Source organism: Lissotriton helveticus, chromosome 2_1 (genome assembly GCF_964261635.1).
Source record: "Lissotriton helveticus chromosome 2_1, aLisHel1.1, whole genome shotgun sequence".
Lineage (NCBI taxonomy): Eukaryota > Metazoa > Chordata > Amphibia > Caudata > Salamandridae > Lissotriton > Lissotriton helveticus.
In genome coordinates this window covers 266,187,475-266,204,193 of record NC_136059.1, presented here as the reverse complement: position 1 = coordinate 266,204,193, position 16,719 = coordinate 266,187,475, and the positions used below count along the sequence as shown (strand labels likewise).

Below are 16,719 nucleotides of genomic sequence, written 5' to 3'. Positions count from 1 at the left end.
GCCGCAAACAATGGCCAGTCGACACTCTTCCACCTCTGCCCCATGCTGCACAGGACCTGTAGCATAACCAGGCCATACAGAGCTGTGCACATGCCCATTGAAATGGGGAGACACGTCTAAAACATTCAAGCCACCCCTGGACAGCCCGAGTAGGGGAAAGTCCCAACAATGGTTGACCAATTAATATAATACAGTGAAAATGTGCTGACACCAACACACTTCAGATTCGGGTCAGTTATTACAGAACAGGTTAATTTGGCCATGTGTACAGAATCAAATTTATAATATAATTTGTCATATACCATCAGAGGGGATTGGACTTGAATTATTTCTAGAGCTGATATTTGCACTTAAGGCATGTTCCCACCTAGCTTCGTGTTTGATGAAGTTACTTAATGCAGGGTGTAATTTGAAACAATCTGTGCTCCACAAGCATCCACTTCATTTGCTGTTCAATAGCAAGATAAGTTTAATGTTTCAGATTTTTTTGCAAAATGATATGACTCACTTACATTGTTTTAATGAATGGTGCTTTGGCACCAATAATTTAGTCCATCATCACCTGCCATACATATTAATTTAAGAAATGTAGATATTTCAATTGCTTATTGGCTATTTACTATTTTAAGTTTTCAGAGCACATGGGTCAGATTCCTAACCTTTAGCTTCATTACTTTAAGAATGTTGCTTTAGCATAAATAACAGGGTGCAGAACTAGAGACCTTCGGCACCTCAGTGATCTCCTTCAACTTCGTATAAAACTGAAAACCCTCTGGCACAATAGCATTTTATTACAATTCTAAAAAGTCCCTAGATTTACATGAACTCTGCTTCTAACTCGCCTTTGCAAGACTACCTATCTCGCCTACTATTTTCCTATGTTCTCTCTTCTAATACCTCATTTGTTATTCTCCCGGCATTCAGCTCCACAGTTTAATTGCAAAGAGAAGTAGCTTCGCTGGGGTGGTTGCTTTCTGAAGTGCACTAACACCTCACATGGGTATAACACCAAAAACATTAAATAAATGTATAGGTATGATCTGCTGCAATGTTGACGTGTTTGGACCAGAATGTCATGTGAGACTGTGACATTGGCACACTTTACTTCTTCCACATCAAACAGTTCTCCATTGGCTACATCGCAAATTTATTTGAAGGGTTAATTCTTCCAGATGGAAATCTGGAGATCATTCCTGTTGAAGAAACCATGCTTCTTTCATACAACAAACTATTTAAAAAGTCACAAACTCTTTGTTGCAATTACTTTATTGTTTCCAGTGTGCCTTGATGTAGGGGGCTAAACTGGCTTCTTCCCATCATAGTAGGGGAGACGTACAGAGTAATTACGTGCGCGCTACCTTAACTATTGTCAGGTTTAGCAATCAGAAAGTGTTAAAGTACAGTAATAACAAATGGCTAAAGACAAAAGGAAATACAATTAAAAAAAAAGAAAAATCTAAAAAAAAAATAATCCACACTTGTTCTTAAAGCTTGCTTTCTAAAAATATACCAGATCCGATCCGCTCAGCTGGATGCTAGAGTTGTTGCACATGCCAGCCCCTCACGCGTTGCTGCATATGGCAGCCCCTCACAACAAATCTTTTCAGGGACTTCTCCAGAGAAATTATACTACTCAGTAAATCCATAACGAACACTGACCAACCAGTAGTCATCAACCAGTAGTCATCAAATTAATTATCAATTAGTCTTAGGGCTCGAAGTGTAATTATGCTGCTGAGATTTAATGGCCTTTTATTTGCACCAATGCTGGGAAGGCACTTCTTAGAGTACCTTAGTTAAACATACCAGCCCTCTTTGTATGAGAGTAATTCAAGATTTTTGCCATGTGGTTTTTACTTGTCAAGCCTTAAAACACTGCAAAAGGACTTTTCACACCTCCTGATCTTAGGAAATAAACACAAATCTTCTAGCATGATGGTTTTAACTTTTATGCAGGCCTCTACAAATGAAGATGTTTGGTACGGTATTTTTGATATTTTTGTAGAATGTTTTGTGACGCTGTATTAACATGTTGTGCTTTAACCATCGTGGACATGGATTCTGATGCTGTCAGATGAGGACTAAACCAATAAAAGATTTTGGAGCTTGAAGAGTTATAGTAGAAATAGTTATTAAACAGCTTAAAGAGAAAATACATAGCAAATACTTGTCCTGGGTCCTGCATGTACAAAGGACACACCAAAATCATGAACCATTTCTAATTAGGAGTAATGGAGAACAGTCTTAATTTTGCTAAAATGGAGACAAAGCTTTTGAGTAGCATTACTGCAGAAATGACCCTATTTATCTGAGCCACTGTCTAAACACAGTAAGAAAATCATTTGTAATTGTGTATGGAGGAGACCATACATTCCCCCCTCACAAAGTAGTCTGAAGCCCTAGCTTTCAATCATCGAGTTGAGATCTTGAATTGAAACCCATGGCAATACTCGAAGTCTACTAGGCTACTGCTATAAAACTCACACAGTATTCCCAAAACACAGGGCTGAAAGCAATGTCACACCTATGTAGCCAGACTGCGCCTAAAACAGCCCAGCATGCTAACCCAGCCTTAAATGTTCTCTTGTCACTCTCAGTGGAATCTAGGATTAAATTCGATGTCCTTTCTACTATACACAAGACTACATGTGCTCCGACTCATTTGCATGCGGAAATGGTCTCCGCCAACTGTAATCTAAAAATCATAGGTTAGTCAAATACATTATTATTTAACCACCCTTCGAGTAGCAAATGAACTGGCCATTAGACTGTGATGCTACCACTCAACCTTAATAGTAGAACCAATCCACCAGATTTTCCGATAAATGAACACACATCCAACTGTTTAACCTCTTCGACGCTGATGACGGCTCCCGGCCGTCATGAGTCACGGTGGGCGTGTCCTGATGATGGACAGGAGCAGTCATGACCACGCCCGCGATTTTAATGCTCAGCACTGCGGCGGAATTCACGCCGCAGTGATGAGGTTAAGCAAACCTTTGAAAAAAGGCCTGAAATGGACTGAGTAACTCATTGCGATTGATTATGAGACTCCACCTGCCCCACCCACTTGTCTGATGAACTATTTCTGAAAGCTTCTGGCACATGCAACAAAAAGATTTTCACTCTTTGCAAACTATCAGAAAGAGTTAAACCAAGATACAATGTACCCCTCCTTCTGGCCTACCTCACTGGGTCCGTAAGGGGAAAAAAAAGCAGAGCGAGTGAGGATCCAGTGGATGGACATCAGGTAGGAAGCAGAGTAGGATCCGCCAGCCAGCCTAGGAGCAGCAGTGTGGCAGTGCGACTGCCTGACGGGGAAGGAAACTGTGCGGGAGAACCAAAGAGTCAACTGCCCCCAACGTCAAAGCCCTTCAGTGGAGGGGAAAGGAAGGGGCTGGTGCATAGGTGGAGGCATCTGGAACAGGTAAGCCAATGCCGCTGCAGAGGAAGTGAGGAAAGATGGTACAACCAAGGTGCTCCATGTCATACGGAGACAGAAGGGAGCACTACAACCAAGCCTGGAGGAGGCAAGTACAGACTCGGAGCTGAGCTGGTAACTAGGTACGACGGTTACAGCTTAAGGGCAGGCTTGCCGACATAGAAAAGGCAGTGAACACAGAGCCTGTGTTGCAAACCAGATGCCACCAACTGCTAGCAGGCTGAGGGGGAACATGGGGGTGGATGCCACAGACTAAGAACTGGCCATGATACCAGATTATTGAGAAGGCAAGGCATACCAACACATCCTCTTCATCGAAGTAAAGCATCCCTGTTTCTACTATGCTAGTCCACCATGGATCCTGCACCACTGGATTTCTTAAGATGGACCACTCTAGTCCCTGAGTGAATAAATGCCTGAATTTTACATGTAGCTTTAATTGGAAGGATGTGCCAAAAATACAACCCCACAAGTGCACGTTTTGAATCCAAACTTTAGTGCTATAAGCCAACAATAAAGATAATTCACAGAAATGCAAAGAGTGTGCGGAAGTGGACTATGAAAACAGATCCAGTGTAGACTTAAAAACAACATTAAAGGTGTTCACGATGTGGCACTCCAAGGAAAAACATGACAGCAGCTCTCTGATAATCTGACTCGGTCACAAGATAAAACAACAAATCCAGGTTGTGCCAGGCAGGGCGAGAGATGTATGTAGGATGCAGGTTAGAGCATTTGATGAGAGCAGTTGTTTGAATAGTACATGTTATTTTGTGTGAAATTACCACTGACTTTAGAACATTGTACAGACAAAGTGATGTCACTAGACTTTGGGGATAAAGAAGCTGTGAAGAAGACTCCCGACTTTTTCTTTAAAGACATTTGATAATTAGCAAATATCAACAGCATTTAGCATCAATTAAAATAATAACATGCACTATTCTAGAGTAGCTCATGAAATATTACCTGAACCAACAAGCCATATTTATCAAACATCCAGATCTTCTTGCGTGCCTCTTCTGCAGACAAACCTTTTTCCATCATCGACATGACTATAAGGTTTGCGATTCCAAGAGCAGCCTGTGATGAAAAAAAGACATTGAATTTTTTTGTGAGGCTGCAGCAAGAACACTACAAAAATTAGAGATACCTTTCCGAAAAACTTATTTATCTGCTGTGCTGCAATTTTTAAAATGTACCACCCATTTAAACTCCGATTTAAAAGTACCACAATGCACAAACACCAGACTACTCTAAAACTAGAATTACTCTAAAGATCACATTCATTGACTCACTCATTTTATGACCCTGGATTCGTTATCCACTGCCAGGCAACCCTCTACCTTGTGCTTCCAGTGAGATTTTATTTCTTTAAAAGGTTTCTTCGAAATGTAAACAAAATCCAATAACGTGCACATCACATCTTATATTTTGCCGAAACCTTTCAAAATATTTAAATGCAAATCATGCATTATTCAAGTGATGTAAAAGGGACAGCATCTCCTTTCTTGTCCATAATTCCTCTTCTAAAAAAGTTTTTCAGGAACATTTGTAAGAAAATCTCCTAGATTGTTAGGACCACATGTTTTGAATCATTTTCAAAGGAGACAAGCCTTTTAATCGTATAGCGCTCGGTCTGCTGCTCCTTCAATGGACCCAATAGGGATCTTACAGAATTTAAAGTTTATATAACATTAAGAGACATAAAAACATGCACACGGTGGACACTTAATGCAGCGGTTTCCAGTACAGCTGTTAACATGGCCAGTTTTTAAGGTAGCCCCAGTTAATATTAAAGTCAACCTGTCATTATTCCTACTATAGTTTTCATAGCTGTTTAAGTGCTGCTCTACACATTTTGTGGGCTTTGAATTTGCCCAGAGAAAGACAAAGCGTGTAAGTATATTTTGTGGGCAAAGTTTTTGCCAAGTAAAATATATATATTTTCTATTTTGAAATCATTCAACAACATTTTTTACGGAGGAAAGGAATGCTGATGGGCGAGTCAAGAGAAATCCTTTCTTGTTAACTCTGCTTCTAACCATCAATTATAGTAATAACAAATTACTACTTGATTAATTCATGTTTGAGAAAGTCTTTATGTTTTATCTGGTTTATAGAGCACGCTTATACCCAAAGGTGTCTTGGTGCTAGTATTCTGAAAAGCATTACATAGCAATTACTGAAATGTATCCCTGGGGATAGGATTCAACAGATATCAAAGCTAAGTACTATTAATTTGGGAAAATCCAGGTTTTAAGGTCCTTCCTAAACTTTAACAGATTAGGTTGATTTCTTGATTTGAGGTGTATTCCTACAGGCCACATCAGACTAAAACATGGTATAAAGCAGGCGGTGGCAAGGTCAAGGGGTAGAGCCAGATTTATGTAAGGTAGATACATTGGCAGTCAGTTTTAACAGCAGGTTCTGTACTTGAACCCTAGAACACTCACCTCCCCTGCTCCAAAAAACAGGACATTATGTTCTGTGATAGGTTTCCCAATAACCTTCTGAGCTGCAAGAAGACCTGCTAAAGCCACAGATGCCGTTCCTGTAAATGAAAGCATAAACTGTAAATTCTGAGTTTATTTTAACAGACCCGGAGTTTCATCTGCAATAACTGTTAATTAAAAAAAAATATAATTTGACCTTGAATATCATCATTGAAGGTGCAATATTTCTCTCTGTACTTTCTTAAAAACCTGAAAGCATTATGGTTTCCAAAGTCTTCAAACTGGATCAGAGTGTTTTGGCCATACCTATAAAACAAAGGAAACACTATGTATGAAACCCCCAAAAAGCTAAATGAGGACACATGCACAAAACCTAAAGAGGACACATACAAATTTGTCCCTATTTGAACAGATAGTTTTCTACTAAACTTTTGTTGAGAAAATACAGTATTGGACGAGTCTTCATGTTTTATAAATATTGAATAGGCAGTACCTTTCCTTTTACCTATTTATACTTAAACTCGCTTTTAAAACTCAGGTAGTCATTGGGATGTAGACAGAAACCGTGAAAAGACAGATCCCATATTTTCTGATGCCAATCATGAGCAGCTCATCCAGCCTTTATTTTGAATATGCTACTTACCAGTATGCATCTGTTCTTGGCATGTAGGGCTGCTAACATTCATATCTTAGCATTAGATCGCCGCCTAGTGTTGGGCTCGGATGATTGCACATTGTTGTCCTGGAAGAGTCTTCGAAGTATCCTGAGATAGGTGGCTCCTCCCCTGGACTACAGTGCGCATGGGCATCGGCTCCATCCCCAGATTGTTTTTCGCCATTGTGGCAGAAGATGGAGTGAAAGTGTAAAGGATGTCCATGCTAATGAATAAATACAATAGTATATCTGCAGCTGCGACAGGCACCGGGGAGGAGGGCGGGCGATATGAATGTTAGCAGCCCTACATGCCAAGAACAGATGCATACTGGTAAGTAGCATATTCAGTTCGAGGCATGTGGGCTGCTAAATTCATATCTTAGCATAGAATACATAGCAGTCCCTCCATCAGCGGCGGTTGCCCGTGCCAGCTGCAGAAACCTGAAAAAGTGTTTTGAGAACAGCCTGTCCTACAGCAGCTTGCTGTTTGGAATGCACATCAACACAGTAGTGTTTTGTGAAGGTGTGTGGTGTGACCCACGTGGCTGCTCTGCAAATGTCCTCCAAAGGAATGTTCCCCAAGAAAGCCATGGATGCCCCCAGTTTGCGCGTGGAGTGCGCCCTGGGGGGTATTGTTAAAGTGCGCTTCGCTTTCTGATAACATATCTGGATGCACTTAACAATCCACCTGGCTATCCCTGCCTTGGAGATTGGGTTGCCTTTGTGTTGTGGTGCGAAGGCAACAAAGAGTTGCTTTGTCTTCCGAAAGTGTTGTGTCCTGTCTATGTAGTACATCAACGCCCTTCGTACATCTAAGGTATGGAGCATCCTTTCCGCCACCGTTTGCGGGTTTTGAAAGAATGCTGGTAAGTCAATGGTCTGATTTAGATGAAACTGTGACACCACCTTAGGAAGGAATTTAGGGTTAGTGCGTAGCACTACCCTATGTGGGTGAATTTGAATGAATGGCTCTTGTATTGTGAGCGCTTGCAGCTCACTGACACGCCTCAGAGACGTAATAGCTATAAGAAAGGCCACTTTCCACGTAAGGAATTGGAGCTCACACGAGTGCAGTGGCTCAAATGGTGGTCCCATCAGTCTGGTGAGAACGACGTTGAGGTTCCACACCGGAGCTGGTGGCGTCCTTGGGGGAATGACTCTCTTCAGACCTTCAAGGAAGGCCTTAATGGCGGGCACTCTGAAGACAGAGAGGTGCTGCCTGTTCTGAAGATAAGCCGCTATGGCTGATAGAGGTATCCTAATGGAAGTGTACGCCAGATTGCACTTGTAGAGATGTAGCAGATAGCAAATGATGTTGGGGATAGATGCATCTAGTGGGTTGATGTCATTGGACGTACAGTAGATGACAAAACGCTTCCACTTAGCAGCATAGCATGCTCTAGTAGTTGGTTTCCTCGCCTCCTTGATGATACTCATGCATTCTGGAGGTAGGTTAAGGTATCCAAACTCTAGGACTTCAGGAGCCAGATCGCCAGGTTGAGCTGTCGTGGATCTGGATGCTGAATGTCTCCATGGTTCTGCGTCAAAAGACTGGGCGTGAGGCGCAGTCTTTGATGCGGCACCACTGAGAGTTCGAGGAACGTGGTGTACCAAGCCTGGCGTGCCCACGTTGGAGCAACCAGGATGAGAGTCATGGAGTGCTGCCTTAGCTTTCTTGCGACCAGCGGTATTAGAGGGGCTGGCGGAAAAGCGTACGCAAATTTGCCTGACCAGTTCATCCATATCGCATTCCCCTGCGACTGTGGGTGAGGGAACCTGGCGGCAAAGAGTCGGCATTTTGCGTTCTCCTTTGTGGCAAACAGGTCTATCTCCGGATGACCCCACTGCTGGAAGTACGGGTGGAGAACAGAAGGGTGTATCTCCCACTCGTGCATCTGATGGCTGTATCTGCTGAGCAGATCCGCCATCTGATTGTCCTTTCCTGGGAGGTGTTCTGCCATGAGGAAAATGTTCCTCTGAATGGCCCACTTCCACATGCTCTGAGCCAGATGAGACAGCTGTGGCGAGTGGGTGCCTCCCTGCTTTTGAATGTAGTACATCGCGGTCATGTTGTCCGTCCGGACTAGCACGACCTTGTTGCTCAGATGTACAATGAAGGACTTGAGCGCCATGAAGATTGCCATCAGTTCCAGATAGTTGATGTGCATCTTTTGTTGCTGCGTCGTCCATAGTCCCTGCACTGTGTAAGTGAGCACATGAGCTCCCCATCCCTGGAGAGATGCGTCCGTTGTCAGGATAATCTGCGGCACAGGCTCTTGGAACAGTCGGCCCTTGCAAAGGTTGTGTGGAGTCCACCAATGCAGAGAGTCGTATGCCCGACTGGTAACCAACACTAGGTCTGTCAATTGCCCACGAGCCTGTGTCCACTGATTCGCTAAGCACTCCTGAAGCGGGCGCATATGCAACCGTGCGTGAGGGACTATGAAGATGCAGGAGGCCATCATGCCTATCAACTGCATGAACACTCTCGCTGGCAGGGAGTGTCGTGGTCTGAATCTTTGGATCAGCGACTGAATGCTGTCGATTCTGACTTGGTTTGGCTGAGCCATGGCTGTCAGGGTGTTGATCGTAGCACCCAGGAACTGCCGGACATGTGCCGGCTGAAGATGCGATTTTGGGTAGTTCAGGGAGAAACCCAGATCGTGAAGCAGGCGAATTGTAGTCGACATGTCTGCGGCGCACTGTTGCTCTGACTTGGCTTGTACGAGCCAGTCGTCTAGGTAGGGGTAGACATGGATATTCTGCCTCCTGAGGTGCGCCGCCACTGTCGCTAGACACTTGGTGAACACCCTCGGGGCTGTTGTGACTCCGAAGGGTAGGACTTTGAACTGGTAGTGCCTGCCTTGAATAGTGAACCTGAGGTATTTCCTGTGTGACGGGTGTAGTGGAATGTGGAAATAAGCATCCTTGAGATCTAAGGTTGCTAAGAAGTCTCCCTGGTTTAGCAAGGGAAGAATCTGCTGCAGTGTAAGCATGTGGAAATGTTCCGATAGTATGTACAGGTTGAGGGGACGTAGATCGAGAATGGGCCTGAGAGAACCGTCCTTCTTTGGAATAAGGAAGTACAGGGAATATACCCCTGTGCCTTCCTCCCCCACCGGCACGAGCTCGATTGCGCCTTTTTGCAGCATCGCCACCACTTCCTGCTGCAATAAGTACAAGTGCTCTGCGGACATAGGCCTTTGCCTTGGTGGGATGTTGGGTGGAGTGGATTTCAACTCTAGGCAATAACCATACTGGACTAGTTGTCGCACCCACCTGTCTGTGGTGATGTTTCTCCAGACGGGCAGGAACTGCTGCAGTCTCCCCCCGACAGGTGTTAGGTGGTCGGGGGGCAGTGACAGAGAGTCACTGTTTGCTTGGAGTAGAGGTGCGGGAGCTGTTGTTTCCTCTGCCGCGACCTCTGTTGCTGTTATTCCTGTAACCTCCCTTGTTCTGTTTAGTGAACGAGGATTGCGCCCCACCTTTGGAGAACTGGGATTGTTGACCCATCTGTCCTCTGGTGACGCCACGTGCACCTGAGCGACGAAAATTGCTGCCACGAAACTGTTGGGACTGTAGGGCCCCCATAGACTTAGCAGTTTCTGTGTCTTTCTTTATTTTCTCTAGGGTGGTGTCAACATCCGGACCAAACAGACTATCAGGATTGACTGGCTGATTAAGAATTGTTGTCTGAATATCCTGCTTAAACCCTGAGATGCGGAGCCACGCTTGTCTTCTCAGCATAACGCTAGTGTTGATAGCCCTAGCAGCCGTGTCCGCAGCGTCAAGTGCACACTTGATGGCTGCGTTTGATATTAGCTTTCCTTCCTCAATAAGCATTTTGGTGCCTTCTTGGAACTGTGGGGGCAGGTGTTGTATAACCTATTCTAGGGTGTCGTAGTGCGCCCTATCGTAACGCGCCAGGAGCGCTTGTGTATTGGCGATGCGCCAAAAGTTTGCTGCCTGTGCAGCCACTCTTTTGCCTCCTGCCTCTAGCACTTTGGACTCCTTATCCGGGGGAGGAGCTTCACCCGTTGTCTGGGAGTTGGCACGTTTCCTGGCATTGGCAACCACAAGAGAGTCCAGTGGCAATTGTCCCCGGATGTAGGCGGGGTCCGCAGGTGCAGGCCTGTACTTCTTTTCAATGCGAGGGTTGACCACTCTCGCCCTCGTAGGCTCCTTAAAGATGTCCCCAGCATGTTTGAGGACACCTTTCAGCATAGGAAGTGTTTTTACTGTCCTTTCAGATATTGCAAAGGTGTCGAAAAGGAAGTCTTCCTCAACCGGGTCGGCATGCATGTCCACATCATGATTGGCCGCCGCCCTTTCAATTAGTGCATGAAATCCTGCTGAGTCCTCAGTCGGGGATGCACGTGCATTAAAGGTCTGCGGGTCTTGGCCCACACCTTGGGTGTTCTGGTCACCAGTGTCATCGTATGAATCCGGTTGTACATCAGGTTCATCGATAGGGAAATTGTACTGCTCATCCTCATCATACCCCTCACCCACAGAGTGTTCTGGGGAGGGAGTGGGGCTCCGTCTTGGAGGAGGCTGGATCGGTTCCGTGAGGCCTGAGGCGTCAAGGGGCACCCTCTTTTTCTTCAGTGGGATGATGTAGGAGTCCACCGGCTCAGAAGTGATCTTCCTTTTATAGAGTGTCAGCTTGCCGGTGGCAGCATCGATGAAACGCTCTGAATCGTCTTCCGATTCGAGTACACGACGTGGAAGAGGGTCAGCCAGCGAGGAACCCTGTTTCGGAGCCGATTTCGTCGAAAACGCTTTCGGCGCCTCCTTAGGTGGCAAGAGAAAGAGGAGTTTTCCAGAAGGCTTTGCCGGAGTGTCCTTTTGCGGCTGCGGTGATGGCATCGGAGCCGATGGAGCAAAGGCTTTCTCCCTGATCCACTGCAGTGACTCCGCAATGGGGGACGGTACACTGCCAGTAGGTTTCGTCGCCGACAAGGATGCTTTGAGCGGTCCCTCGGATCCGACTTCTTCGTGGGCCTTGTGCGTTTTGGGCGCGGAAACCGTCTTCGGCACCTCCGATTCCTGAGGCCGGGGCGCAGACTTCTTGTGCGTAGCCTCTTTGGAGCCGACCTTGGCGGGCTTGGACGGCGCCGTAGCCGCTGATCCGTGCCGACCATCTTTCTTGGAGGCCCCTTCCTCGGGCGTCGGTTTCGATTTTGGAGCATCGGAATCGACAGACTTCCTCGGCTTCTGCGGACCGGAGGTCGACGGAGCCGATGGGGCGACGGGCACCGATTTCTTCACTGGCACGGCAGCCATCTTAGGGACACTCGAGTCCTTAGGTTTCAGTTTCGATTTCGGGTCGGCCATTTTAGGTGTCGACGACCCCGATGGTTTCAGTTTCGGTTTCGAAACAGCGTGCCCAGCAAGTGAGTCCGTAGCCGGGCCTGAAGGCGGGGCTGTGGCTTGCGGCAACGGGTCCTGGGTAAGGCCGACAGGCGATCCCGTGTCCCGGTCGGTATCTTCGTAACCTTCAGGGCAGAGCTCGTCCCCCGAGCTGTCTGCCGCGGCCCCATAAATCTCATCGTCGTCTCCTACCTCTTCGACGTATTCGAGGACTTGACCCGCGACTCCGTCGTCGTCTCCCGGATCCGCCTCGACCTCCGTCTGTGATGGGGAGATTTGTAGATGGTGACCCTGGACCTCTTCTTCCTGGTCGCCGAAGATGTTCTCCGGATCCGGGGCCGCTTGCCTAGCTTCCAAGCGCACCGCGCGCCGAAGCTTGAGAGTTTTCTTGGAGCGGAACTGTGCACAGGCCTTGCACTTGCCGTCGTCGTGGTCCGGCGAAAGGCACTTGTTACACACGGGGTGTAGATCGATGTGTGGGTACTTGGACCCACAGAGCGGGCAGTACTTAAACGGGCTCCGCTCCATGTCCGTAAAGGCTTGCAGTCGTGTCGCGATGAGAAGGCCTCAAAGTTCAGAGAGCGAAGAAAACTCCGCTTATTCCGGCTCCAAGAGACGGAAGACTCGAGACCGTGCGCAGACAATACCGACGCAAGAAAATCGAGGCCTTTTGGCCGCTAAAAGGTAGTTTTACTTGGTTCCGACAGTAAGACGTCGAGACCACATCCGAACCCAATGGCGGAAAAAAACAATCTGGGGATGGAGCCGATGCCCATGCGCACTGTAGTCCAGGGGAGGAGCCACCTATCTCAGGATACTTCGAAGACTCTTCCAGGACAACAATGTGCAATCATCCGAGCCCAACACTAGGCGGCGATCTAATGCTAAGATATGAATTTAGCAGCCCACATACCTCGAACCTTTGCATTCTGACACTTGTAGTCCTGGCACTGACCAACCTGAGAGCTTCAACCCATTGCCAGATCAGACTGCAACAGCTCCTTCCAGCCGTCATTACCTGTCCTCAAATGTCTATTTGTTATTTTATACTTTTGAACATGATTTTCCTTACTATTAAAAAGCTGTAAGAAACAACGCGGTTTCAGTTTCAACATAACAGCAGGTATCAGTTTAAAAAAACAAAAAAAAAACATACCTTGATATCAACATGATTAAAAGCAGAACCAGAATCAGACAGAACAGTCCAGTACAGTCGCGAAGCTACAATCAAACTATAGGCCAGTGTGTCGACAAGCAAAACGGATCAGATATGAAGAAAAGCAAAACAGGCAAGATTTTCTTTTTTTATATATATCTTTTTGACTTACACCTCACATTCACCTTATAAACTAAGTGATCGAGCACACACCTTTACAACTCTGGATACTTCATAAGATACCACTCATCCTACAGACCAGCCGTCTAGTAGAAGTGACGGAACTGAGATAATGCAGAGACTGGACTTAATGTAGTCAACAAAGTATCCCCAAAGCTCTTAGGCAAACGTGAAGTACAAATCGAAAGCCGGCAGTCTAAACCTACAACTAAAAAGTTCAGATCCCACATGGTCTGGCTGAAATCTATGAATTTGGTACCAGTGAACACTAGTATTACACTGAAGCCCTCTGCACAACAACAAATAGTTGAGCTATCTTTGGAAGCTGGTCCCCCACAACTGACCAACCAAGAACCACTGCTCAGTGAAGGAGCCCTTTTACACCCTATCAAGTACAGATTAAGCATTACATGCAAGGGGGGCAGGAGCCACAGGCTACAAGTAATGAGACTCTGGAGCACTCTCATATCAATCCTGAATACAGAACACCCCATTCAGAAAACGCCTGAAAAAGGACTGTTTTGACAAGCCATCGACTAAAAATGGTGACTAAAGTCACAATGTTGTAAAGCACAAAAAATTACAATAAAGCGTTGAACTGCGTCACAGTCCTTCCATCACGGAACATAGGCCGAACATCCAACACCAAACTGAGCACTAAACCTGATCTAACCAGAATTCTTGAAACTTCTTGAGGTGGTTCTCAGCATGGACCAGGGGTAGAACCTGTTGCCTTATGTCAATCTTTGCTTCCCCTGGTACTGCCCTGGTTACTGGTGTCTTTGGAGCCTGAAAGCAAAAGCAGGAGCTGAAAGCCAACATGAATATAAATATATTTTCTATTCTATGTAGTTTACCCTACTTGTCATTCCACCAACCTCTCTCTGTAGCAAACAGGAGGCTATTGAGGGGACAATGAGGAAACAAGGGGTCAATTATGTGATACCATCATTTAGTACAAGCCTGTGTCATGTCACCTTTGTTACCTCTGACATTTGTGAATTTACGTCAATTTCTCTTAGCTATCTACAGTAGAACCACAATAAGGTATGCTGGTAAATGCTTTAAGTGTGCAATATGCACTTTATGTGCCTCGTTAAAAATTAATTATTTAAATATTATTTTACTTAAAATAGAGTCAGTTGTTCAATAACCTTTCTAGCTAAACTAATTGCTGGCTAAAGACCCAAACATGTCTTACAAGTACTCTCTCCCCTTCACAGGCTAACAGTCTCCTTTGGCGTCTATTAAATAAAGAACTTCATGCAATAAGACTGAATATATATTATTATTATTATTATTTGGAATCTTGTATAGCGCGCGGTTACCCTAAGGCATCCCAGCGCTAGTTCATGGCTGAAGGGTGTAAAGCTAGGTGGACAGCATTAAGCAGGGAACAGGTGGGTCTTGAGTAGCTTCCGGAACCGAATAGTACAAGTCTCAGTCCGTAAGTTCAAAGGCAGCGCATTCCATAAATTGGCTGCGTTCACAGAGAATCTTCTACCGCCCGTCCGGGCTCTTTTCACTCTGATCAAAATATACTACTTGTTATCATGACAGGCTTTACTATAAAAGCATCAGAATATATTTTGTTTTGACACTCTTCAAGCAATAAAATCTCATCATGGCGGATGACGGAAAATATAACCAAGTCATAAAGTTACCGTAATTTGACTATTCTTTTACCTGTCAGTAATGGCATCCATAAACTCATCAATGAGGTCATCATACTGCTGGGTGCGATCCCTCTTCTGGTACAGACCCATATAAAATGGATCTTTTAATAATGCCTGCAAAGTGAACCAACATCATCATGGAACCTAGGCATGATAAAAGGGAACCACAGAATCATGTTTATTTCATTGCAGTTCTTTATCTGAATTGTAGTAGCTACTTTTAATGTTGTCTGATTTTGAAACTTCACTGGGTGACCACCATCCAGTTTCCCATAATATGAACAACTATGCTATGGTGAGCTCAACCAACAATTGGAGTCTCTGCAAAAGGGTATTTAAATGTAAAACATTCTTCTGAATGTTGTTTGTTTCCAACTGTATATCCTTGGCCCAGTTTTGATGTGTATGCTGGTTACTCCTCCAGTGTCCCATCCCTTAAGGATGAAAATCTACAACTTTAAATTAGTTCTGCCAGCAATGATTTACATTACTGTCATTATTGCCGTGTCCCTACTGAGCCGTGGTTGCACTTACTCTGTTCAATACTCACAATACGAAACTAAAAAGAATGCATGTTACTTATCAGGCTACTTGAGGTCCTTTGGATGCTCCTTCCTTCTGGTCTGAAACCCTGCTTCGCTTAGGGGAGGGATCTCAGTCTTTTGTCCACACACGTGGAAAACTGACCCGAATTTGTACAAATCCCTTATGCTCAGGGGCCACCCCTTAACCCACTTACTTGCTTGAGTGATTAGTAGGTAGAAGGGTACAATAAGGGCACAGAAGAAGTATGGTAGGGTCAGGAGTGAGGATGAGTGGAGGAGGGAAATATACAAGATTTATTACAAAAAAAGCCTGAACATACTTGTACTTAATATGCTCCCTATCTAGCTATTCGCCTATGTATATAAGTTGACCTGGGGACAAAGAAAGAGAAACACAGCTGAAGCTGTGAGGCAAAGGTCCAGCGAAATAAGAAGTAACAAGAAGCAAAGGGTGAGGAGGTGCGGAGATTCAACACTGGTGCTGAAGTATGGGGGTTTTAGTAGGCTGCAGAGAGCTGGATACCGGATCAAGCAGGTCACTGCTTAGACCAAGGTACTCGTTGAGGCCAACACAAAAAGAGACTGAAGGTGACACACCCGGCCTTAGCTAGGATTTCTATGGATGCAATCTGTTTACAGATGTGGCCACTGAATGACCAGCTAGGCAGTTTAGGGACAGTCTGCTTAAAATCCCCAGATATTCTGTGTACTCAACTTAAGTTCCTTGGAATTCTGTTACAGACAAAGGAGGAGCAGCATGCTCAAACTGCCAATCAGTTCCCATCTAACAGCTTCTTAAAAGGGGTACCCAAAATGTCAAACTCAGTTCAGTTACTGTGATCCCCATTCGCCTATGTATCTTTTAGTCTCAAAATGATCCATCAGTTCCCAAGTTGGAGAAATAGGATCACAATAGACTTTTAAACCAATGACTGGATTAGGCTATTCACAGTGGGTACTGGGATTATATCTGGTTCATCTTCAAACACAAATGCCACATGCTTAAATCATATACTTGTGGCAAACCTTCATCTGACACACAAAAGAAGATGGAAGGAAAGCTTGCAACTTGTCTAATAAGTGGCAAACGCTCGGTGTAGCATCTCAACCCATCATTATTTTCCTTACCATACCACCTCAGTTAGGACCCAGCCATTTGCAAATCAGCCTTCATCCTGCTCCTCATGGTAACAGTCCAGCCCGAACGGACAGGTCAGGCCCTCACCGAACCCAAGCAAT

The 16,719-nt window shown here is 45.2% G+C and overlaps 1 protein-coding gene across 2 annotated transcripts in view; it reads right to left on the bottom strand.

Moving 5' to 3' along the window:
* Positions 1 to 16,719, bottom strand: part of ME2 (malic enzyme 2) — a 129,669-nt gene that overhangs the window by 23,211 nt on the left and 89,739 nt on the right. For both annotated transcript variants that reach the window (XM_078674800.1, XM_078674801.1), the window contains exons 7-10: positions 14,946 to 15,049; positions 6,092 to 6,201; positions 5,896 to 5,993; positions 4,409 to 4,522 (exon numbers count right to left, since the gene is read on the bottom strand). In XM_078674800.1, the coding sequence (XP_078530926.1) occupies positions 4,409 to 4,522; positions 5,896 to 5,993; positions 6,092 to 6,201; positions 14,946 to 15,049 (426 nt within the window). The remainder of the gene's footprint in view (positions 1 to 4,408; positions 4,523 to 5,895; positions 5,994 to 6,091; positions 6,202 to 14,945; positions 15,050 to 16,719) is intronic.